This window comes from Peromyscus eremicus, chromosome 4 (genome assembly GCF_949786415.1).
Source record: "Peromyscus eremicus chromosome 4, PerEre_H2_v1, whole genome shotgun sequence".
Taxonomy (NCBI): domain Eukaryota; kingdom Metazoa; phylum Chordata; class Mammalia; order Rodentia; family Cricetidae; genus Peromyscus; species Peromyscus eremicus.
The window spans coordinates 92,341,493-92,367,592 of NC_081419.1; the positions used below are offsets into that span (position 1 = coordinate 92,341,493).

At 44.1% G+C, this 26,100-nt stretch overlaps 1 protein-coding gene across 1 annotated transcript in view; it reads left to right on the forward strand.

Annotated features, from left to right (window-relative positions):
• The window catches only part of Eif2ak4 (eukaryotic translation initiation factor 2 alpha kinase 4), a 95,200-nt gene that overhangs the window by 39,813 nt on the left and 29,287 nt on the right, over nt 1–26,100 (forward strand). Inside the window, exons 10-22 of the mRNA XM_059261132.1 lie at nt 2,300–2,406; nt 3,263–3,420; nt 6,332–6,759; nt 7,868–7,937; nt 10,600–10,683; nt 12,488–12,610; nt 14,631–14,735; nt 17,102–17,159; nt 17,939–18,018; nt 19,010–19,111; nt 21,457–21,510; nt 23,834–24,070; nt 25,362–25,437. Of these exons, the coding sequence (XP_059117115.1) occupies nt 2,300–2,406; nt 3,263–3,420; nt 6,332–6,759; nt 7,868–7,937; nt 10,600–10,683; nt 12,488–12,610; nt 14,631–14,735; nt 17,102–17,159; nt 17,939–18,018; nt 19,010–19,111; nt 21,457–21,510; nt 23,834–24,070; nt 25,362–25,437 (1,682 nt within the window). The remainder of the gene's footprint in view (nt 1–2,299; nt 2,407–3,262; nt 3,421–6,331; nt 6,760–7,867; nt 7,938–10,599; nt 10,684–12,487; nt 12,611–14,630; nt 14,736–17,101; nt 17,160–17,938; nt 18,019–19,009; nt 19,112–21,456; nt 21,511–23,833; nt 24,071–25,361; nt 25,438–26,100) is intronic.

Consider the following 26,100-nt stretch of genomic DNA (forward strand, 5'->3'; position numbering starts at 1 on the left):
GTGTGTGTGTGTGTGTGTGTGTGTGTGTGTGTGTGTTTGTGTAAGTAACTGGTAACAATCCCAGCAGTAGGAGAATAAATTCTGGTAGTTCCCTGGCTGTTTCTGGGGTTCAGTGAGTTGACACCTAGAAGAGCTGCCACAGGCCCCTGCTCAGTCAGTGCTATATCTCTCACCACCTCAGCAGTGGGAGCTGTAGAAGGTTCCAGGCCTGCATCCCTTCTGGTTTCAAAGCTGGAGCTAGCGTTGCCTCTGCTGCTGGTAGCCACCAAACTGCCAAAATGATTGATTCCGAGACTGTAACATTTTCAAGTGAGAGCCACTGAAAAGCGCAGTTCGCTCTCAGCAAGCTCTAAACCTTTTCTGATCCAGATGTGCTGTGTCAGTCACATTGATGTCAAGGTGGACTTAGGGTAGATAGTGCACTTAGAACAGTGTGTGTAGGGATGATCAGTACACTGAGTGTGTAAACCTGGAAATAACCCCAACAGAACTAGGAGAATATACAAATTAATTCCAGTAGGTCCAAACTGACATAGGCGTTTGGAAGGATCTTTACTGACACTTGGCTAAAAAGGCCACTTGCAAGTTAAAAACTGATATGTACAAGATAATGTTGTCTAAAAGCTTCAATAATCTCGACAGCATCATGCTTGGGTGGTTCTGCATTTATATAAGGAAATCGATAGGAAAGGGTCTACAGTAATGCACATTAAGAGATTAAGAGGAAGGAGAAATCAGAGGCAAGAACTTCGTTTTTTGTTTTTGTTTGTTTTTTTTTGAGACAGAGTCTCACTTTATATTTCTAACTGGCCTGTAACTTGCTGTGTAGACCAGGCTGGCCTTGAACTCACAGAGATTCTCCTGCTCTGCCTCCCAAGTGCTTGGATTAGAGGTGTGCACCATGCCCTACAAGACTAGCTTTTTTTTTTTTTTCTTTTTTTCTTTTTTTGTCGGATGTGGGTGGCACATGCCTGTATCTTACTTGGGAGAATGAGGAAAGAAGACTGCAAATTCAAGGCCGACCTGGAAAGTACAGTAGAGCCCTGTCTCAGATGTGCAGTAAGGGTGCGAGAGAGCTGAGCATTTGAGAGCACTTGGTGCTCTTACAGAGAACTTGAAATGGTTCCAAGACTCACATGGTGGTTCACAACTATCCATACTCCAGTTCCAGGGGACCCGGCACCCTTGTAACTTCTCACATGGTGCACATATTTACATGTAGGCAAAAAAGAATCATATTCATAAAATCAAAATAAATCTGGAAATAAAGTAAGGCCAGGTGTGGTGGTGCACACTTTTAATCTCAGTATTCCGGAGGCAGAGGCAGGCAGAACTCCGAGTTCTAGGCCAGCCTGGTCTACAGAGTCAGTTCCAGGTCATAGTGAGTTACATAGTGAGACCCTGTCTCAAAAGTAAAATAAAATACTTTATAATTTTTGAATAATATTTTTAATATTTGCAAGAATTTTCTCTTACTGGTATAATTGAAATTTATTTTAAATGTAGCAGAAAATATAATCTTATACAAATGATGTTCTCTTGCCCTTTCCAGGTATAAACTAGTGTTTTACCTCTTCATGCTACGACATAAAAACTAAGTTATCCTTCATGATAGCTACCATTATTACTTCGTATATGTATGTTCTAAAGCTGGAACTTACAATGACAATTGATTCTTTAAAATATGTCACTTTAAGCAGAGTCAGATGTGGTCAGGGATCCCACTTTGAGAATTCCTGGTATGGCTTTTTGGATTCATCCAAAGGAAAACAAAACTGACTTGTTAGAACATCAAATGCTAAGGATGTGAGCTCAAGGAATGGATATTGAAGGTGTGTGGTGAAATGTGGGACTTTTCAACAATGCTGCTCAGTGTATTTCAGGTTCATCAGCATCTGGTTGTTCTCTTTGGAAAACTTAATTTACGCCTGGTCCCCAGCAGGCTTAGTTCAACAGGGCAAGTGACCAAGCTGCTAATGGACGTGAAAATCCAAAGCTGGCATCTGTGGTCTGAGAGCATTTCAAGTCACTCCATGCCGCTGTCGTTGGCACAATGCAGTTCTTTTGTCCAGTTTCTTTTTTTCTCATTTTCTACTTACATCCAATCTGCTGTGGGACATGCAAACCCTGAAATGGTGTTTACTCATTTAAATTCACTTTTAAGGACATTTTGCCCCATAATTAACGTGAATTTGCTAGTGTGTATTTAAAAAGGAAAGCAGACCATAGTTGAATGGGGTAGATGAACTAGGAAGGCGTTTATATTATGCACTGCTGAGATTCTCCCTCCCCCACTGAGGTGTGTCTGCCTGGACGACAAGGAAAGATGGAGCCCTCAGCAGTTGCTGAAACACAGCTTTATAAACCCTCAGCCAAAAATGCCCTTAGTGGAGCAGAGTCCTGAAGGTGAGTTCTGCCTGCCTGCCTGCCTGCCTGCCTGCCTGCCTTTCCGCTTGTTTGTTTGTTTTCATAGGGTCCCACTATGTAGTTCAGGCTAGACCTCTTGGTCTTGATGCTTCCGTCTCCTGAGTACTAAGGTTACAGGCATGCCCTACTGTACTTGACTATCATCCTTTTTTTTATTATTATTATTATGAAAACGCAAAGCCTGAAGGTGAGAACGTTTGCATGGATTATTTCTTTTACCAGTGCCAGGCTACACAACCCGTTCTGTGCAGGCCTTGTGTGCACAGGACTGCTTTGTGACCCTGGTTCTTCAGCTCCTGTTGCTGGAGTGGACATCCTCATCTTGCTGTGTTACTCATAGCCATATAACCTTAGAGCTTGGGATGGACCAAGAGACCTGAGTTTGGGTTCTGGCTGTCTAGTTCAGTCTCTTCCTCTCCATCCCTGGTACCCTCTCCTATACAATGGGCTGACTATATATCCTGCCTACTTTAACGATTACAAGGTGAGAAAAGATGTCAGACTACAAGAAGTGCTTTTTCAGATGACTAGTTGGGGCCCCTTCCTCTCATGCTTACATTGTTGGATTCTGTGAACTGCCTGTATTTTTTTATTTTATTCTTAATTAAGTGTATGTGGGTGGGTGGGTATATACACATGTAGATGTAGTGCCCAGAGAATCCAGAAGAGGGCATCAGATTCCCTGGAGCTGGAGTTACAGACAGTTGTGAGCTGCCCATCGTGGGTGCTGAGAACCAAACTCCAGTCTGCTGTAAAAGTGGTATGGGCCCTTAACCACTGAGCTATCTCTCTGGCCCAGTCTTCCTGTATTTCTAATGCTTTTGTTTCATCTTAGATTCAGGAGGACAAGATTATATTGAGACCGTCATTCCCAGCAACCAGCTGCCCAGCGCTTCGTTCTTCAGTGAGACCCAGAGACAGTTTTCCCGATACTTCATTGAGTTTGAAGAATTACAACTTCTAGGGAAAGGAGCTTTTGGAGCCGTCATCAAGGTGTGACAGAGTTGTCCCCACTCCCCCTTAAAGCCCTTCTCTTTCATTTCCATGGCCTCCCAGGCTTGGTTTCCATTTTGAGAGCGGAAAGGAAAGTGAGTAAGACTTTGAAGCTGTGAGCACCTCCACCTCCCGGTGCTAAAGCTTGCTTTAATGTTACACTGGATGCATTGAGAATGCACTGTTCCTGTGTCCTTGGTTGGCTCAGAACAATGACGTGAAAAACACATGATTATAAGCATCCTGAGTGGTCAAGATCTCTGCGTGAAGAACATTTTGGTGTGCTTTAGTTCAGGAAGGGAATTGTCCTTTCCACTTCCCCCCACTTTTGGTGGAGTTGCCATGGAGAAAAGGGTTCCAAAGTTAGAACAGAGATGGCATTCACACTGGGAGATGGTCTTGATGGCTCTCATTTTCTAGCTTACAAAGATGGGAAATTAATGGCGTGTTTTAAGGTGTGCTGCTGTTAGGGTGCTTCATTCTGGTCTGAGGCAAATTTTATTATGTGAATGTAGGAAGAGGCCTCTGCTGTTCTTACATAATTTAAGTATGTTGCAAACCATAGACGATACAGATTGAAATGTATGAAGAACAGCTGAGGTACATGCCATCTTTTACATATGAAGGTGACCTCTAGTGGTGGGACATAGGTGTGTTTGATTCTGAGAGAATGAGGAGGAAGGTGTCGCTCTTGTTTGTTGGTTGACTTCTATCTGGCTTTGGAGGGGTGGGAAATGTTGTTTTGTTTTGTTGGGTTGTGGTTGTTTTTTGTTTGTTTGCTTGCTTGTTTTGAGACAAGGTTTCCTGCAGCCTTGGCTGGCCTCAACTCACAATGTGGCAGAAGATGACCTTGAACTTCTCATCCTCCTGCTGAACACCTGAGTGCTGGGGTTTCAGGCCATTACCTCCCTGTGTTTCAGGCCGTGCTGGGGGTCAAACCCAGGGTTTGCATGTTTGGCAAGCACTCTACTAAATCAGCTGGATCCCATGCAAGTTTTTGAGACAGAGTATTATGTAGTGTAGGCTGTGCTCAAATTCTGTGTGGCCAAGAATGACCTTGAACCCCGGTCCTCTTGCCTCCACCTCCCAAGGGTTGGGATTACAGAAACGTGCTGCCACACCTGGCTTGGAAGCACCACTCTTACTGCAGAATAGTCTCAACCAAAACAATTTCCCCACAGCAAAAGAGGGGCCGCCTTCAGCAAGGCAGGCATCCCACAAGAAAGCTCACGGTTCTAGGCAGCGTTTAATTCGGTGTCTTTTTATTAAACTCCATACACGTCTTTTTTAGATTCTTGAATTTAAAACAATGTGGATGTAGCTTGTTAAACTTCACTTCTTTCTTTTCTTTCTGGACTGGGTCCCTTGTAACTTTCCTTATTTACATGTTCTTTTTTTTTTTGGTTTTTCAAGACAGGGTTTCTCTGTGTAGCTTTGCGCCTTTCCTGGAACTCACTTGGTAGCCCAGGCTGGCCTCGAATATTTACATGTTCTTAAAGACAGTTAGTGAGCTGCTGTGGCAGGGTGTCTTCCTCCTGTTGGCTCTCCCACCCGCCCCCACATTGCCGTCTGAGTAGTGCAGTCGGCTTCACAGTCGGGTGTGTTCAGCAGCTGGCTCCTCACCATTTGTGCACTTGTTCATTTGGACAGTGAGCTGCTGGGTTTAATGTATCAGGTCTTAGGTAAAGGAGAAGGAAAACTGGTATAGTTAATTCAGTCAGGCCAGTGAAAACCTCAGGATAGGGATGGTCTGTAAGCACACTGGCCTTTGAGACTTTTTCTGTGGATTCATTGTGCTCCTATCTTTATTGTCTTATTTTATAAGCATAGTTTTGAATCTTAGTTGGGTGACAACATCAGTGGGCGGCACGTGCATAAATGGTCATCGCTGCTGTTGGTTAAGCATGTCCCTCTAGGGCTGGTACAGTGTTCTTCCTCCCTGTGTTCTTATCTCCTCAGTGACCCCATTCAGGCCAGTAATGAAAGAAAACTGAGTGTCTCTCCCACATTTACATGGCCTTATACATTCTTTGTAAAATAATTAGCATTTTATTTTAGGTTTGTTAACATTTCTGGAGTTTCATTCATCCTTAGTTTTAAAACTTAAAACTTTAAGTTTTAAGAAAATAAAATCATCAGATGAAAACTTACACTGGCTTTAGAAAATTAATTTTACTTTAAAACGAAAATGTATTTTGATATTTATTTAGCAGTTATGAGAAGAAAAGGGAAGTAATGTCATGAAAATTAATTAATGGAACTCATTATTTAATGTTAGCCTAAATTTTTTAAAGAAAAGAAAATGTTCCACTTATCAATAAAGAAATAAATTATTGAGATAGGCATGGTGCTCCATTCAAAAGGTGGAGGCAGCAGATTACAGAGTCTAAGGTTAGCCTATCTGAATAGGAAGTTTGAGTCCAGCCTGTGCTATAGGAGACCCTGCCTAAAAAAGAAAGAAAAGTAGTGATTAAAACAGAGGTTATATATATTCCATTAATCCCAGCTCTGAAGCAGGGGGATGTCAAGTTCCAGCCCTGGCTACATAGTGAGATCCTGTCCTCAAAAGATGGAGAAAAGGGAGGGCGAGGAGAAAGGGAAGGAAACAAGGAGGCGGACCAGTGTCGCCCAGCGGACCGACACCACCACCACCACCACCACCACCACCACCACCACCACCACCACCAATCTGGATGCCTTGAGCGTTTCCCCTAGTTTGGGGGTAACCAAGGCTTTCCTTGGTTTGAATTCAAGCCTTGTGGCTCTCAGCTATTATTGTGGGTTCTCAGAATTCCAGATTTTCCTGGGGAAGAACTAACGGGGCTGGGCCGTGTAAATGCCAGTCTAAATGCCAATGTGCAAGGTCCTGGGCCACAAATCTGACAAGGTCCTGTCCCCTACTGCTGGGCAGGTGCAAAACAAGCTGGACGGCTGCTGCTATGCAGTGAAGCGCATCCCAATCAACCCCGCCAGCAGGCACTTCCGCAGGATCAAGGGCGAAGTGACGCTGCTGTCGCGCCTGCACCATGAGAACATTGTGCGCTACTACAACGCCTGGATCGAGCGGCATGAGCGCCCTGTGGTGCCCGGGACACCACCCCCGGACTGCAGACCCCAGGCCCAGGACAGCCCAGCCGCCTGCGGGAAAGCAGCAGGCGACACAGAGGAGCTGGGCAGCGTGGAGGCCGCAGCACCGCCACCCATCCTCAGCAGCTCTGTGGAGTGGAGCACATCCGCAGAGCGCTCCAGCAGCGCCCGCTTCCCTGTCACCGGCCCGGGCTCCAGCAGCGATGAAGAGGATGAGGATGAGCACGATGGCGTCTTCTCGCAGTCCTTCCTGTAAGTGCTAGCAGTAGGGGACCCTGATGCCTAACCCAACAAGCCCACGCCAGAGGAACAAGAAAGAAGCAAGCTGGTGGAAACCTCTTTCAGAGAGTAGCCAAATGCAACCCACAGGAATTTTAAAGATTTCCCACCCCAAGGCCAGGAGAAAGCAGAAGTGATTTCCAGTACTTATCTTGATAGATTTAAGAGAATTTGTGAGAGGGCACTGCTTTAAATCACAGGTTCCAACTCCGTGGACCGTTTAAGAGTCTTAGAGTCCTTATGTAGTCCTAACTGCCCTTGAGACCCGTAATTATGGCCCAAGGGCATTTGCCTTAGGGATGTACTTTGCTGTACTCAGTTGGATACAGTTTATTTTAGCAATTAATTACTTTGAGAAACAATATAGCTACTTTTTAAAGAGTTCTTTGTTGGGAGCTGGAGAGATTGCTCAGTGGTTAAGAGTGCTTTTTGCTCTTCCAGATGACTTGAGTTCAATGCTCAGCAAGGCTCAAAACCGTCTCTGACGCCAGCCCCAGGGGGAATCTGATGCCCCCTTCTGGCCTCTGCAGGCACTGCATACATATGATGCACAGACCCATACACATAAAATAACGATTTTTTTAAATAAAATAAATAAAAGATCTGAGTTTGAGTAACAGAAAAGAGAAGCCAATGGCCCAATCTGTATTGATGCTGCAGAGTCATGGTGTGTCTTAGTCACTGTTCTATTGCTGTGAAGAGACGCCATAACCAAAGAACTTATAAAAGAAAGCATTTAATTAGGGGCTTGCTTATGGTTTGAGAGAATTAGTCCATTTCCATGTTGGTGGGAAGCTTGGCCATAGGCAGCAGGCAGGTGGGCATGATTCACAGACAAAGAGAAACAGACTGACAGACCTGAAAGCCTACCCTCAGTGCCACACCTCCTCCAAGAAGGCCATACCTCCTCATCCACAACTGGAGACGAAGCTTTCAAATCAGTGAGCTGATGGAGGCCGTTCTCTTTCAGACCACCACATGGTATAATGCTCTAGCTTCTTTGGTGTTCTGGCGAACTAAAAAGAATATTAGCTTTTTTTTTTTTTCGTTTCTTTAACATTTCTTATTTCTTTTTCTTAAGACCTGCTTCAGATTCTGACAGTGACATCATCTTTGACAATGAAGACGAAAACAGTAAAAGTCAGAACCAGGTAAATATGGAAGTGGAAGTCACCTGCTTTTACTCAGAGCAGGTGTATAAGGAAATGACATTTGATGTTAGAAACATCAGGCCGAATGCCAGAGCATTAATCTGGTATGTGAATATCAGTTTTAAAACACACCCACTCATTTAAAATCTTCTTCAATTTATACTGATATATACATATATAAATTTATCATAAGTTTTATACTGACATATAAAAGAGAAAAAATTGACACACTATATCACAGAGGGTCTAGAGAGATGGCTTAGCAGGTAAAAGCACTGAATGGCTCTTGCTGCCCTGAGCTTGGTTCCTAGCACCCACATGGTGGCTCACAACCACCTGTAACTCCAGTCCCAGGGGATCCAATGTCATCTGGCCTCTACAGGCATCTGCATACACATGGTGAACATAAACTCAAGCAGGCACACGTACATACAAATAAATAAAATACATTTTAGAAATATTTTTGTTTTAAGCTTCATAGAGGATTGAGAAATGCTTCCTATGTTTGAGGATGAGGATGGAATGCAGATTAACTGGTCTCATCATGGAGTTAGCCTGGTCTCCCCACATCAGTTCATCTTGATTCGCACTTTGATAAACCATCTTCTGGAACAGGGTTTTAACTATACAGCATGATCCTGTAATGTTTGATGAGTTCATTTAAAAGATCACAGCCAGCCTTATTTTATTTCTGATGTTGTGGACAAGAGGAGAGAATACCAGAATTCATCTTACTTTTAGTAAAAGTAAATTTTCTTGATAGAATATGTCCTTTCTGGGGGCTGGAGAGTTGGCTCAGTGGTTGAGAGCAAGAAATATCCTTGAAAAGGAAGTTCACAGCTGTCTATAACTCCAGTTCCAGATGTTTACACACACACACACACACACACACACACACACACACACACAAATGAAATCTTTTTTAAAGAACTGTCTCTTGTGAGCATGTGTAGTAGGTGTGTAAAACACATTTCTCCATAGCTCATGGTTTTAAAAGCTTGACAACAGACACTCTGTACACCTTAGATCCCATGTATCCCTGCTTTCTTCTCCGGTCAGGCTGCAGGGCTCTAGGCTGATGCCTAAGAGCTCAGAGTAAAACCAGTGGGCTGTCCTTTGTAGATTCAGAAGAATAAATGTTCTGTAACTAGATGTGGCCTGTGATAACTTTATTACTTGATAAAAGGATAACCACCAGCATTTATGAGTTCTCACAGGATGTAAACATGTAGACCCTGTTAGATACACAGTTCAGTTGATTTGAAGATTTGAATGAATTAGCCAGTATGTTTTTAATAAGTACTTGTCAATTAAAAATCACTTAAGATCCTCTTGTTTTCATTTTTTAATTATAAATTTAGCTACAATAATAGCATAAATAATCTAAACTGCTAAAGCAAAAATTATACTTGCTTTTAGTGTTAGTTGTGCATTTAATTATTAAGAGCATCAAATTTATGCTTCTGGTTTGGCTCAGTTAAAGACAACATCCCACGAATATTCTGATTGGCGGGTAGAAACCCCAAGAGATGAATCATCTTCGTAGATGCTCTCCAGAGAATATAAGTCATTCAGTAGTTGAATCCGGTTATTTCAAGAGCAGAACTTTTTATTTTTCTTTGCAAAGGGAAAATATTGAAAAACATCCCTCCTCATAAAAACTGGAGTCAGGGGGCCAGAGAGCAGTTAAGAGCACATAGTGCTCTACAGAGAATTGGTTCCCAGCACTCATGCCTGGTGGCTCACAGCTGCCTGGCTCTCCAGCTTCAGGAAATCCCACGACCTCTTCTAGCCTCCATGAGCCCTTGCACTTACATGTACACACCCGTACATAGGCATGCACACATAGATATAACTAAAAATAGAAAAATAAAATCTAATAAAACCCCTGTAAATCAAAAAGAAACTAACATACTTTTTTCCCTACTGGGGGTTAAAAGTATTTAAATATGTCTGTCAAGAGGAAAAAACTGTAAAAATATTTTTAATGCATTTGTATGTGTTCTGTTTGAGGTTATGCACACGGTATGAGTGCGGCTCCCCCATGGAAGGCTGTAGGGCCCTGACTCCCCTGTGAGCTGCCTGATGTTGGTGCTGGGAACAGAACCCAGGTCCTGTGCTAGAGCAGTAAGCATTGAGCCATTAACCTTTTTCCAGGCTCTCTAACCCCGGAAAAGACTCTTTGTTTTTTTTTAAGGTGTCATGCATTAGAAAGAAAGTTACTTCTGGAAGACACGTTGTAGCAGCTAAGTAGTTGTTCAGGAGTGTGACCCCAAGGGCAACAATATTCTCTAAACTGCTTTCTTTGAATCCCACCAAAGGAAGACAGCCTGTTCATACTGGGCCCTGTATTCATTCTGCCCCTCCTATCCTTAGGCCTTCAGTGGTAGGACTTGAGCAGAAGACTTTCTGCTATTGCACATCTTACCTGTTCCCCCTTTTCTGTGTACTAGCAGGTCTGTAAGCTAGGCTGAATTTCTGGTAGAAGTGCTCCAGGCTTCTAAAGGACAGTGGTTGTGTTCTGCTCTGCTGATGTCCCTCAAAGCAATAGGAAGCCATGCCCAGGGGTGAAGTTGGGGTCCCAGATACAAGTTCTTGACGGTGGGGATGCTCTTGTTGAACTTGGCCCTCAGTTTGAGTTCCTGTGTTCCTCTTGATTCAGGCTGAAGAATGCAATGAGAAGGACAGATGTCATGAAATTGAGCCATCAGTGACAACTGGTGCTGTGCACTACCTTTATATCCAGGTGAGACCCTGGTGGACAGCTTGGTGATGTGGCACCTCTCATTTTTGCTTGGCAGTGTTTTATGATGTACCACAAGGTAATGGACAGAAAGGGGCTGAGTGGCATTGCCAAAGATTAACTAGCCAGGAAAGTTATAGCCTGGAAGCCTCTCTGGGTCCCCCAGCCTTGAACTCATTTTTTCTTTTTCCACAGTGTTATCAGGAGACACCTGGGGGCAGCTCTGGACCCAGGCTGTGCATGTTCACATCCTAGATCTACCTGTCACCACTGTATGAGCTCAGATGAGATTCTTTAGTCTTTTGTGCCTCATAAGATGAAGTGCTTATACCCATGTCTGAATCCCATAAATGCAAGAGTAGCATGCCTTAACTGTCTGCCTGTGTCCATTCGCTAAACAACCAACCATGTGAAGTGAGTGGGACTCATGGGAGCTTGGGGAGGTCCTGAATAAGGCCTGGAGGCTGATTCAGAATGTGCCAGAAGTGACTGCAGATGAGATGAGGCTGACCTGTGAAACAGTGCAACATTCTGCATGAGGAGTTTCACACTCTGGCCCTGGCCGGAACCAGAAGCTGGTTTCACACATTGACTAAGTCTTAAACGATGCTCCATTGTTTTCTCTCTTAATACACCCAAGGGGGGGGGGGCGGTGAAGCAGAGCCCCTGCTTGAATATTTCCATAGGTATAATGTTTTTCTCTAGATTCAAAGAGTATTTGTTATTCGTATACAAATAAAGCCAAGGACATCATTAGGCTAATTAGCTATTCTTGGAAATTTGAGATTGGAAGTAATCTTGTAATGTAATAACATTTTATTGCAATCTCAATTTTCATATATGTGACAAGAATTTTAAACAAGTAAAACCTTTCTAAAATAAGCAGCTTTATTTATTTATTTATTTACATTGATGTTTTGCCTACATGTCTGTCTGTGTGAGGGTGTCAGATCCCCTGAAACTAGATTTACAGATAGTTGTGAGCTGCTAAGTGGTTGCTGGGAATTGAACCCAGGTCCTCTGGAAGAGCAGCCAATGCTCTGAGATATAGACAGACAGACAGACAAATAGATAGATAGATAGATAGATAGATAGATAGATAGATAGATAGATAGATAGATAGAGAATTTTTTTTTTTTTTTAAGTAGGAGCTAGGGGTATAGCTCAGAAGTAGAACAATTGCCTCGAATGCAAGACGTCCTGGGTTCAATCCCACTGGGAAAAAAGGATTTTATTTATTTATTTATTTATTTATTTATTTATTTAGGTTTTTTTGAGACAGGGTTTCTCTGTGTAGCTTTGGAGCCTTTCCTGGAACTCACTCTGTAACCCAGGCTGGCCTCAAACTCACAGAGATCCGCCTGCCTCTGCTTCCCGAGTGCTGGGATTAAAGTCATGCACCACTACTGCCCAGCTTGAGAAAAGGTTTTATTAGCTGCTAATATTATATTTATTTGCCCCAATGCGTTCTTCAGTACTGTTCTTATTAATATCACTATTAAACACATTTTTACTTCTATGGGTTTTAGGGAGTGTTTGGGGTACTGGGGATTGACTCCAGAGCTTCATGCATACTTAGAATGCACTGCACTCTACCACTGAGCTACGTTCCCTGTTCAAGATTGTTTTTATGATACTCTTATTTGTTTGTTTTGGTTTTTTAGCGTAAAAAGAAACAATTCTTTCCAAAACTGCTTAAAATCCCTGGTACAAGTTTTAACGAGTGGTTGCATTGACTGCAAGTTATGCTTCTTATACTAAACCTTTCATGTGATCAGGTGTCCTGCCTGTTCCTTCTGTTCTGTAGATGGAGTACTGTGAAAAGAGCACTCTTCGTGACACCATTGACCAGGGACTGTTTCGAGACACCATCAGGCTTTGGAGGCTTTTTCGAGAGATTCTGGATGGATTAGCTTATATCCATGAGAAAGTAAGCTTTGTAACATCCCATGTCCATGTACTCTATTTACATAAATTGTGTGTGTGTGTGTGTGTGTGTGTGTGTTGCATGAATGTTTGTGCATGTGTTGTGGAGATTAGGGATAAGCTCCTCTACAAATGTACTTGTGGATGCCAGAGGTCAACACACTGTAGGCTGAGTGAAAACAGCCCCCGTAGGCTCCTATATTTGAATACTTGCTCTCCGGTAGGTGGAACTCCAGAGTGGTGAAGATGCCATTCCCGGTTAGCACTCTCTGCCTTGGAGTTTGTAGATCAGGATGTAAGCTCTCAGCTACTGTTCCAGCACCATGCCTGCCTGCCTGCTGCCACACTCCCCACCATGTTGTCATGGACTCACCCTCTGAAACTGTAAGCCCAAATAAAATCTTCCTTCTGTAAACTGCCTAGGGCATGGTGTCTTGTCAAAACAATAGAAAAGTAAATAAGACAAACAAGACAGATGTCTTCTATTGCTCTCTTTTTTTTTTTTTTTTTTTTTTTTGGACAAGGTCTCTTGCTGAACATAAAGCTTGCCATTTCAGCTAATCTGGCTAGCCAGCCAGCTTTCGGGATCTGCTTGTCTACCACCCTCTGTCCGCAGCTTTTATGTGGGGATTAGTATCTGGACTCAGGTCCTCATACTTGCACAGAAAACACTGTACCTCCTGAACTGTCTCTCCAACCCCTACTTATATAAACATAGTAAAAATCAAATAGGAAAATGGAGAAAACAGCATACAAAACAAAACCAGGAAAGAAACTATAGAGATGATGACATAGTCTTTTTACCTTTATTTACATGTATTTGTTTGTTTGTGTGGATGTGTGTGAGCCAGTGAATGACTATGCACATATGGAGGCCAGAGGACAATGTTCTTTCTTTCTACCATGTGAATTCCAGGGATCAAACTCAGGTTATCGGGCTTGGTGGTAAGGACCTTTGCCTGCTGAGCCATCTAGCTGGCCTGAAATAATATATTTTTGCAGATAACAGAACAAAGTGCCAAAAGATAGGGACAGTACCAGTGTCAACTCCTGTAGGAGACACTGAAGATGGCCCATGGGTCAAATCTAACTCACACCTGTTCTTCTATGGCCTGTGAACTAAGAATAGCTTTTATATTTTTAAATGCATCAGACAGTGAAAATATGTTAGGTTTTTTTCCCCTTTGCCTTAACTTTTTGGAACTTCAAAATGTTTATAGTGTGCCCTGTTCATATTGAGAAACCAGGACTGTAATCTACATAATCTGTAAGGTGAAAAACAAAAGGGAATTCTAATGGATGCCTTTAGACTCTTCCCTGTGGTGCTTTCTTGGGGTCCTGGGACTGTGCTCTATGTGCTCAGTATCTGCAGACTGTCGCTGGGGCCTCCAGCACTGTGCATCAACTACATACACAGAGACACAAGCATGTGACAAGTCCATGTTTGAGAGAGACTCCTGTTCTCAGAGCCGGAAGTTCCTTTATATCATAGTAAAAGATCTGACGAGGAGGAGTTCTGATTACATTTAGCGTCTTCTAAGTGAAAGAGGAAGCATGCTGAGCCCTTAGGAGGAGAAAGCAGGATTCCTGGGATACCATCACTGAGCTCCTCCCAGGAGCTGGCGGTATAAGCTCAATTGTTAGGCTAGTGTGCAAGGCTCATGAAAAAGTGGAACAGGTAGGTGTTGGCACAATCAGAAGGAGAGAAGGGGAACAGAGTGCCCTGGGCAAAAGTAGTGCCAAGAAAGTACCAGGAGAGGGATGAAAGCAGGGTGGTGCAGTAGAGGGAAAGGTAATATGAAGTCTCTGAGGGGAGCTGGTGGAGGGAACCTGGGAAGACCTGCTTAGGACCACCAGTGAGGAGGTCACAGGACCCTCAGAGGTCGTTCCAGAGACCAGACATCTAGGACAGGTGGACCACAGAAGAAGGTGTCTTCCAGGTGCCATCATTTAAAATTAGGAACCATGTAGTGTTAAACTCTGTGTGGGAAGCAGTTGTTGGATTCTTGGTTGTCTTCCATCAGGGAATGATTCACCGGGATCTGAAGCCTGTCAACATTTTTTTGGATTCTGATGACCATGTGAAAATAGGTGATTTTGGTTTGGCGACAGACCATCTAGCCTTCTCGGTGAGTATTTTTAAAATCAGGCTATGCCTGAAAATGACCTAGGTACCTTAATAATCCTATAAATAAAGAGAGGGATAGTGAGCCTCCTGTGCATGGCCTTGTCACCCTCTGCTGGGAATTGGGTCTGAGGGAACAAGTTGCAAGTGTCCCTTAGGCTTGGTTTATGAACAATGTTTAGGTAGAAGGTATGCAATACTTTATGAAATGATTTGATATTTTGGTCTCCCTTGCTGAGCATTTGACAAGATGCTTTACATCTGAGGAACTTTAGTTGGTTTGCAAAAGTGAGACCCAGACCTGGGACAAACGTTGTTCTGACACTGGGGGTTAGGTGAGCATACAGAGCTAATTAATGTGAAGTAGAGAAGTGGTGAGATGGAGTAAGGTGGAGAGGACACGGGGTCGTGAGGAACGGGAAAGGCTGCAGACCCAGTGCCGTGGAGGAGAGGACAAAAGAATCAACTAAACCCAGGTTCAAGACCAACCTGGGCCACATAATAAGACCCCCGTCACCCAAAGAAAAAGAATAAAAAACTATATAACAACAGTGGCATTCCAGATGGTCCTTAAAAGGTAGGTAGGAGTCTAGTAGGCCAAAGTCAAGGGCAGAGCATAGTACCTACCAGGGCAGGGATCACCAGTGTATGCTAAGGGCCTAGGGTGAGCAGACCTGGTTGTCTGAATAACCCATGTTCTGACTGGCTGAAACTGTGACGTGTAGACAGGCTGATATGTAGAGAGGAAGTCTTTGGACAGCTGGGCAGACTTGAATGCCAGGGCTCTACTTGATATCGTAAGCTAGCTTTTAGGTACCATGATTTGTAAAATGTAAAAGTGCAGCTCATTCCAAGGCTGGTCAAAGAAGGAAAATAGAATTTAGATGATGACAAGAATAACCACCAGGGCTAACTTAGCGGTGAAATTAGGAGTGGAGAGTGAGGAGGCAGAAAAGAGCTGGGGGTGGCGGGGAGTGCCTGTTATCCCAGCATGCAGAAGGACCTGCTACAAGTTCAAGACCAGCCTAGGTTGCATAGCAAGTTCTAGGCCAGCCAGAGCTGTGGAGCAAGATGCCAACACCCACTCCTGAAAAGAGGTGGGAGAGGAGCAATAAGGACCGGGTCCTGAGCAGAACAGGGAAAGGGTGTTGAAAAGTGCAGAGACCAAGCACAGACCACATGATGGGATATTGTCCCCAGCGGAAGAACCCAGCATGGTGTTGGGATGTAATAGGAGAGGATCGCAGTCCCACTGGTCCGGACAGAGTCTTATCACTGCCCTGTGAATGGTACTGCAGAACTCGTGGCTCATCTGTAAAATGCGTGTATTCTGGGACCTTCTTCAAAGACTCATCAGCAGAGTAGAACCGAAGGCAAGCGGAAGCACCTGGAGGATGTTCCCGCGGTCTGGGTGTGTTAGCTACTTCTCTGTTGCTGTGATAAGACACAGTGAGCCAGGCAATTAGAGAGAGTTTGTTTGGGGGTTACTGTTTCAGAGGGTTAGAGTCCATGGTGGCAGAGCTGGGGTAGCTGGCATCTGAGGCAAGCAGGAAACAGCACCTGGGAACGAAATGGATCTTAAACCGCTAAGCCTGCCCCGGTGGCACTTCCCAGCAGGGCCACATCTGGTCATCTCCCAAACAGCCACCAACTGGGACTACGTATTCAAATGCCCAAGATTTATGGGGACATCTCACTTAAACCACCACCCTTGTTTAGGATGTGACCATTTGAGGTGGGGAAGAGGATGAGAATGCCCAGTGAGTGTTTCAGCAAAGGATGATGGGGCCAAGTCAGTGACCAGCCTTTAGGAGGGAAAGAATAGCAAAACTGACCTGGAAAAGTTGTAGGGCTAGAAAAGGTAGAACAAGGATTTTGTCGCTGTTTTTCCTAGTCTTGTACTTCCTGGTAAACAGATTCTGTTCTTGGTGTTTGTGGTGTGAACATAGATTGGTTTCTCTAAGAGCGTGGGCGTTTCTATTCTGAAGAGAGCTGTGCAGTGATGTACTCTTCTTCCTCTTGTTTCCACGGGGTTTCCTTTGAGCCTTTGCATGAATGGGTTAACTAAGTCTAAAAAAATAAGTAAAGGCGATAACTCAGAAAAGCATGGTGATAGCCATGCAGTGGTGGTGCACAGCTTTAGTCCCAGCCTCCACTCAGGAGGCAGAGGCAGGTGGATCTCAGAGTTCGAGGCCAGCCTGGTCTAGGGCTACACAGAGAAACTCTGCCTCGAAAAAACATAGACAAACAAAAAAGCATAGTGATAATTATTCTGACTTCCATGTTAGCTTTTCAGTCTTCGTTTAGAAACGGATGAGTCATTCCCATGAAATGCTCTAAGGTTTTAATCTGTACTCAATTGCGTTTTAGGCTGATGGTAAACAGGACGACCAGGCAGGCGATCATGGGATTAAGTCAGACCCTTCAGGTAAAGCCTCTTCTTCCATCCATGTGTTTAAAAACAGACCATAAAACTTCTTAGCCTGAAATCTGCCTTTTACTTGTAAAGACTTTATTCTGAAGCAAATTGAAGTTATTCTTTGAATAGTTTTTATGGAAGTTTAAGTTTTTCTTTTTCACTATGTTAATTGTTCTTCAGAAACATAGAGCTTTGGTTAGTAGAATAATGGCCTCCTAGGGGCCCAAAGCTGTGCTTTGACCAACCCCAATGGTCCTGTAAGGTCACCTCAAGCCCTGGCCTATCTGGCGTCCTATCTAGTCCTCGCTTCCTGTGTAAGCAGAGACCCTTGTGTGAGGCAATCCCGGGCAATCTGGGGCTCACGTTTTCTCCTGGTGAGTACTACACACAGGAGACAGACCAGGCCTTGCTTTTAAGAAGCTCTTTTTGTTTGGGAACAGCAAGATGGCTCAGCAGGTAAAGGTGCTTGCCACCAAGCCTGATGACCCGAGTTCAACTCTGGAGCCCACATGCTGGAAGGATACAATGAGCTCCCACAAGTTGTCCTCTGACCCTCACATACATGCCACAGGATACACGCCCACACCCAAATAAATAAGTGTAAGCCGGGGTGGGGAGGAATCCCTTTGGTTTTCAGTTTTCTTTCTCTAGAGCTGGGGGTGTAGCTCACTGCCACTCACCTGGCATGCGCAAGGCCCTGGGTTCAATACTTATCACTGTGAGACAGCAACATAACAGTAATAACTTAGTCCATGGCTGCAATGCTCTCCTTCTGTTTCCCTTCACAGGCCATCTGACTGGCATGGTTGGCACTGCTCTCTATGTGAGCCCTGAGGTCCAAGGAAGCACCAAGTCAGCATATAACCAGGTAGAGAGTGTGTTTGAGTATGTGTGGGGTCAGGGGAGAGGAGGGGGTCTCAAGAGTAAGTTACAAGTAAGAACATCAAGATTGTAACAGGTAGGGTTTAGCGACCAGCTGAAATAGAGACAGTCACTGACTCCATTCTAGGCAAGACATGAGCAGTGCCCAAGGGCAGCAACTGAAGCTGGCCTCATTGGTGCTGAAGCTTGCAGTCTCTCTCCATTAGGAATATGTGAGCCAACCTCTGGTCTTCCCCTCCTCAGGTCAGGAACACAGGGAGCAAGGCAGTCACAGGAGTAAGACAGTTGTGTTCCCAGCCCTCAGGGAGCTGACCAAGGGATGGTGGAACCAGCAATGGGCAGAGAAGAAATGAGAGAAAATCCCAAATGTGATGAGGCCCAGGAAGAAGTGGGGGCCTGACAGTCATTTAGAATTGTTTTCTTCGGTTCTGGGCATCCAACCCTAAGGACCTTGAACATTCTAGGCAGATGTTCTACCATTGAGTCATAACCCAAGACCCTTAAAAGGACGGCATTTAGAATAAAGGATGAGCAAAGACAGGCTAGGGCTAGGGATGTGGTTCAGTCGGTAGAGCGCTTGCCTGGCGTGTGAAAGGCTGGGTCTTGTCAGTAGCAACGACAGGCCATGGCTGGAGCATGCCAGGGAGGGGAAGGGGTGAAGCAGTGGATGCAGAAAGTATCAAGAAAAGGTTCCGGTGAGGTGAATGCATTCTGTACAGCGTGGTAGCTGCAGTTTATAACAATGGGTAAGAATTTCCAACATTGCAAGAGACTAGCTCTCACGTGTTCTTACCAGAGCGAGCTTGACTGTGACAGTCATATCTGAGTGAAAACTTTGACGATTTTCTTTTAAAATTACAGGTCTAAAGACTTGTTTTAGAACAGATTTTTCAACTTCATTCCAGTGCAAACCCCCGAGCTCCTGGAAATTCACTTTGATACCAGACTCTCTAAAGGCAATTCTGTTTTCCCCACAGAAAGTGGATCTCTTCAGCCTGGGAATTATCTTCTTTGAGATGTCCTATCACCCCATGGTGACAGCCTCGGAAAGAATTTTCGTTCTCACCCGGCTTCGAGATGTGGGTGTCAAATATGTTTGATACATAAATTTCCTGTATCCTCAGTCTCGTGTGGAGATCTGAACTCAAAAGCAGGACTTCCCTGGTATTTATAATATAGAAGAGGCTATCAGTTGTTGATTTTTTAAAAAAACTGGTCTTAGCCTATAGCCAGGCTGGCCTGAAGCATGAGATTCCCCCTGTCTTAACTGTCCGAACGCTGGGAATGTAGGTGTGTGATACCAAGCCTGGCTGCCCCCTATCATTTTAATGACTCTTTGACTGATACCTGGTAAGACAATCAGCTCTGTCATTTTCAGTGACATGTCTTCAGAATAAGGAGAGTCACCTCATTTAAGATGTTAACATAGCAGTCTTGATTAGTAGGGATTGTCATCATAGACTGTTCTGTGTTTTAGTAAGAGGAAAACCCATGCCTGTCAACATGCCCAGTGATGAAAAACAGTTTTGTTTGAGATGAGCCAGCCTAGGCTACATGAGACTTGCGACCTTAGCTTCTGTCCTCTCCCAAACACACAAAGATTCCTGTTGAACAGACCTGGTCCTGTAGTGCCTAAAGCAGGTCTAAATGACCGGAAGGTAAAATGGTTCTGAAGTCTGGAGACAGGCCTCTGTGGCAGAGTCTTTCCAAGCCTGCACACATATGGCTCTAAAAACATAAGTCACTTGAGCTGGTTTTCCCCGGTGAAACTTCCACTCATGTCCTTGAGATTAACCCTTGCCGCTGTTGCTGTTTCCAGGGCTCTGGGTCAAGGATACCCATGACAAAAGGGCATTAAGAGAGTGGAGAGGAAAGCCTGGGCAGTTCAGACGCAGTTACTCATGAGCCACAGATCGGGAGAGCCTTTCTCATCCCTAGGGAGCAAAGACAAGCACATGAAATCACATACAGCAAGCCCGGCATGGTGGTGCATACCTTTAGTCCCGGCATGTGAGAGGAAGGACCATGAGCTAGCTCAAGGCCAGCCTGGACTGTGCAGCAAGATCCTGTCAACAAGCAAACAAATCAGTAGTGCATACACTGAGATGTATTTAAATTATTGCTCATTTAAACTTAAGGGAGGTGCCGGGCGGTGGTGGCACACGCCTTTAATCCCAGCACTCGGGAGGCAGAGCCAGGCGGATCTCTGTGAGTTCGAGGCCAGCCTTGGCTACCAAGTGAGTCCCAGGAAAGGCGCAAAGCTATACAGAGAAACCCTGTCTCGAAAAACCAAATAAATAAATAAATAAATAAATAAATAAATAAATAAATAAATAAATAAATAAATAAATAAATAAACTAACTTAAGGGAGGTGATTTTCACGACCTAGGCAGTCATTTGGGTGAGGTTTACACTAGTAGATGTGTACTGGGAGAAGTGAGCACAGGGTGTGGAGACGGTGTCATGTTAGTGAATTTTAAAACCTGTGGATACTTGCCGGGCGGTGGTGGCTCACGCCTTTAATCCCAGCACTCGGGAGGCAGAGCCAGGCGGGTCTTTGTGAGTTCGAGGCCAGCCTGGTCTACAGAGTGAGATCCAGGAAAGGTGCAAAGCTACACAGAGAAACCCTATCTCGAAAAACCAAAAAAAAAAAAAAAAAAACCTGTGGACACTTTGGACAGTAGTTGAATTATTTTTGACAGCAGTGTGTGAGTTCATGAGGTGTTGGTGAACCAAGGGTGACTCTGCCATTCACCCTGGCTGGGGTGTTCCTGGATGAGCAGGTCCTTGAAGAAGTGCCTGTCTGAAATTACATTTGTTCTTCATTTCAGGAATGTCTAAACTCTGTTAATCTTGTAATTGTGGTCCTGTTTATCAGAAAAGGGAGCATTTGGGGATTGGTGCTAACTAAATTTGTCCATTCAGTATGAGTCTTTTCTGTCTGTCTGGTTTTTTGTTTGTTTGTTTTTTTGTTTTTTGTTTTTTTTGTTTTTTTTGTTTTTTTTTGAGAGGGGGGCGCTCATGTAGCCTGTGCTGGCCTCAACCTTGCTGTGTATCTGAGGCTGCCCTTGCTCCTCCCACCTCCACCTACCAAGTTTTTCTCTTAACTTAGGTTGATGATTTGATGAAATTTTGCCTTTTTTCATTATGTGTCCCATTAAGCTACTTTGTGTTCTATGAAGCCCTTTTATTGACAGTGATAGTTAGGGCAAAGGTCTCTTACTTAAATCATCTCTCATTTACGTTCCATAACGTGAAGTCTGCGCTAGTAGACTGTGTACTGGAAAACTGAGCACAGGGCGTGGGAAGGTGTCGTGTTAGCAAATTTTAATTTGCTCTCTGGTTAGCTTTCTGTGATGAATAAAAGCTTTGCCTGTGGCAGTCTGCCAAGCGCTTGCTGATTTGAATATAATACTCTTTTAGCCCACTTCGCCCAAGTTTCCAGAGGACTTTGAGGATGGAGAGCATACAAAGCAGGTAATTCACTGATGCTTTAATTGCTGTGTCTCCTGTCTTGAGTTTTAATTACTGTTTTTCTTCATATTCAATTAGTAATCTTCTGCCACTCATGCTCTTGTGTTCTAAGAACAATGTGAGGGGAAAATATCAAAAGACAGAGCTTAAAATGTTACTAGACTTAAGCTACACTGTAAAAAGGCCAAGGTCTGACAGAGCCAATTAACAAACTCCAGAGTTCCTTTGTGTGCTTAATTGTGCCTTTGAAGTGTTCCTTGGACCATCGGCTTGGCTGTGGGAGGTGGGGAAGGAAAGCTTTTACAGCAAACTGCTTTAGATAAAACTTAAGACTTGAAGGGAAAAATTAAATATAATCTTAGTCTGTTTTGTGGTTGAAGTAATTCAGGTTTTGCGGGAAGGATTACACTCTCTGGTGACCTGCTGGTACGGGTTTAGAGGATTGTTTGGTTTTATAGTACTGGGGCATCAAGCCCAGGCCCCCCACATGCTAGGCAAGTGCTCCACCACTGAGCTATCTCTGCAGCTGATGTTACAGTATTTCAAAGCAAGATAATTTCTCAACATCTACCATAACTATCCGAGGGTGCGTGTGTGGTTGTTTAAGGCTAACATTGGCACCCAGCTAATATGAGAGTTACTGGTGAGCTGTGTGCTGTAGCTGGTGTACCTTTCTTCTTGCTGAAAGTTGTTTACTGTGGTGAAACCTTCACCCACTGATGTTCAGCATAGGGAAATTTGTTCCTTACGCTGACTTTTATTGACAATGATAGTTGGGGCAAGTCTCTTATTTAAACTGTCAGTGTAGGTGGAATTTCTCTGTGTGTCCCAAATAACTATTCAGAGACTTATTAGTTATAAATGCTTGGCTGATAGCTCAGGCTGGTTACTAGCTAACTCTTTCATTTTAAATTAACCCATATTTCTTATCTACCCTTTGCCACTTGGCTGTACCTTCTTTCAACATCTTGTTTCTCACTGTGTCTCTTGTGACTCCTCTGACTCTACCCTCCTTCCCAGCATTCTCTGCCCCGAAAATCCTGTCCAGCTACCGGCCAAATGAGAGCAACACATTTTCACAGTGTACAGAAGGATTATTCCATAGCATATCAGTGTTGAGAACAGGAGCATAAACAGAGCATGTCAATATTTGCAACTTATTGGCACACAGCCACACCACTGCGCATCTCTAAGACTAATTTGTCTTACCTGTGCAATAGGGACTAAGAGTATCTTTTTATTTCTGTTCACATGAGCCTCTGTACTTCAATGGTATTTAGCAGGACACTATTAAAGCACCTCTAATTAGTGAAGAGCCATTAGAAAACAGACTGTTACCTGTTCTACTTACTTTGTTAGCTGCTATTTTTCATTTGAATTAGTCATTTGCTGTGTTTCTGGGTATCATAACTAGAAATGCTCACTTACTAGACGGAGTCTCTCTTTATAGCCCTGGCTGTCCTGGAACTCACTAGGTAGACCAGGCCTTGAACTCACAGAGATCTACCTGCCTCTGCTTCTACCACCCCCATGAGAAGGGTATTTTAAAGGTACATTAGAATGTTTAATAAAATCCATCTAAACATTGAAATTTTCTGTTCTCAAATATTCTACTAACATTTTATATAAATTCTTGTTCTAAGGATTTATACCATATTCTAAGAATTTATATCAGGATTAAGAATCACGAAAGGACAGGTATGGTGGCACATGTCTTTAATCCCAGCACTCGGGAGACAGAGGCAGGTGGATCTCTGTGAGCTTGAAGCATGGTCTATGTAGTAAGTTCTAGGCCAGGCAGGGTATATAGTGAGACTGTCTGAAAAGACAAAGAGTCCTTCCAGAACCTTTCAAAGGCTCATGTTGCTTTAGAGGGTTCTGTACTATGGAGGCGTAACACACAATGCAAAGTAAGAGAATTCCGGGAATGGGATCATAAAGGACCTAAATGGAGGAAGAGCCAAGACAAATGTGGTAAGCATTAAGGGTGTTAGCTGCCCGTGCGCCTTATGCTAAGTGCTAGCATTAGGCATCGGGGTCTTTGATGTTTTCTCCATATCTCTTCTTTTATACAGTAATATGTGTTTATAAGAATTAAGCTCTGCTACTGCATGGTTTGCTGAGTTAAGGATGATTTTGATTGTTGGTGACAAGAGATATAAAAAGGGCCTCTCCCTTTTGAGCAATACTCCAGTTACAGTCATCCACAAGTCTGTGGTCAAATGAGGTATGAATGGCACAATCAGAGCTCTCTGAAATGTCAAGTGTAAAGTTCCTGAGTCCGACCTGCTGCGTCCTCACCAGCGATATGCCTGTTACGCTGCAGAAATCCGTCATCTCCTGGCTGTTGAACCATGATCCAGCAAAACGGCCCACAGCCACAGAACTGCTCAAGAGTGAGCTGCTGCCCCCGCCACAGATGGAGGAGTCGGAGCTGCATGAGGTGCTGCACCACACGCTGGCCAACATAGACGGGAAGGCCTACCGCACCATGATGGGCCAGATCTTCTCCCAGCGCATCTCCCCTGCCATAGACTACACCTACGACAGTGACATCCTGAAGGTGGGCTGAGCCTTGCACAGAGTGTTTCTCTGGACTTTTTAATTTATTCCTTGACAGTCTATATGCATGTCTGTGATACATTCTGATCACACTCATCCCTCTGCCCTTTCTTACCCTCCTCCCATCCTAAGCCCCCTCCCCCTACTAAATGCTTATCTAACCTTCATGACTTAATGTTTTTTAGGTTTTTTTTAATTGCACTTATTTATAGGGGTGGGGCACACACATGTCATGGTGCACATGTGGAGGTCAGAGGACAACTTACAGGAGTTCTTTCCTCCCACACGTGTGACTTGGGGATAGAACCCAAGGCAACAAGGACCTTCACCTGCTGAGCCACCCACTTCCGGGTTGGTCTGGGTTTTACTTGGATACACTGGGTTTAACCAGCTGTCCCTCCACTGTAAGCTCTTGACTTCTGTTCCAAAGAGCCCCAAAAGCACATGTATGAAGTGTGACTGTGCACAGTCCAGGGAAGAGCCGTGCTGGTGACCACTAACTTGATCCTTGACCCTTCCCACTCCACGCCCACCCAGGAGACTAAGAGACAGAGCCCATCCCAGATGCCCAGCCAGGGACATGCAAGCAGTCAGATCCATGTGGGTAATGGAGTGGTTCCCAGCACTGACACATGGCCTGGGAAGCTCTGACCCAAGGTTCCCTGGCTCCTCAGCTGTGAGGCATCTCAAGAGTCTTTAAAAGTTTCCAGATTGCTTCTGAAGAGTGGTCAAGATGCCAATTTTAGGAGCCTTTATTATTCCATTTCTAAAAATATAAACAGAAGAACTTGAAACAATTTAGAGAAATTTTTAAAAAGTTGGGTGAATAAATAGTTAACCAATATTGGTTATGTTTGCCATGTATTTCTATGTAGTTAACCTGTGGTATAATTTGAGATGATAGAATAGTAGAGGAAAACAGTATAGATCTTAAGTGTATATGGTCATGCACACCTGTGACTCCTTGGGAAGCTGAAAAGGATTGTGACCAGGCTAGCCTGGGCAACACAATGAGACCCTGTCTCAGAGATCAAGAGCAGAGTGTTGAGATATTAGAAAGATCTCTTTGTAAGACTACAGGTCTTTTTGCTTACTTTTTATTTCCAAAATTACTATAATAAAATGGAATGAAAAGGAGATATATACATGTCTCTCCAAATATGCTCAAAGAAACACTTGCTGGAGACCTCTGCTGTGATCCTGGTACTGAGCTGTGCAGGGCCAAATGCAGACATTTGTGAGGAACTCTTGGAGTAGGCTTGGTGATGACATTGAAATTGATCTCATTTTAGGGCAACTTCCTAATTCGTACAGCCAAGATTCAGCAGCTTGTATGTGAAACCATCATCCGCATCTTTAAAAGGCATGGTATGTCCTTTTTTTTTTCCAGAGCTGAGGACCTAACCCAGGGCCTTGAGCTTGCTCTACCACTGAGCTAAATCCCCAACCCCTGGTATGTGCTTTTCTAAAAACCACTCCTTCTCAAACAGTTTTCTAAAAAAATCATTAGAAATACTTTGAGGGGGTGAGAAGAGGGCTCAGTCATTAAAGTGCCTGCACAGAAGCCTGAGGACCTGAGTTTGGTCCTCAGCACCCGTGGGAAAAGTCCAGATATGACTGCATGCATCTGTAACCCCAGCCAGGGGCCAGGGGCCCCAGAGACAGGAGGATCCCTGTGGCCAGACAGTCAACTCAGTCTATAAGCTCCAGGCTCAGTGAGAGGCCTGGCATCAACCTCCAGCATAACTGCACACATAATGTACAAACCCATGCGTGTGTGCACATACCAACACAAACATACCACATGGCTGTACATACACAAAGGAAAGAAGAGAAAGGAAGGCCAGCTATTGGTGTACACACCTGTAACCTTAACACTCAGGGGCTAAGGCAAGAAGATCATGAGTTTGAGGCTAGGCAAGGCATATAGTGAGACCATGTCTTAAGGAAAGGGGGAAAAAAAAACCAAATACTGGTGGGTTTCAGTATAACTGTATATTAAATCCAGTTATAAGCAGTTGACATGTGAAA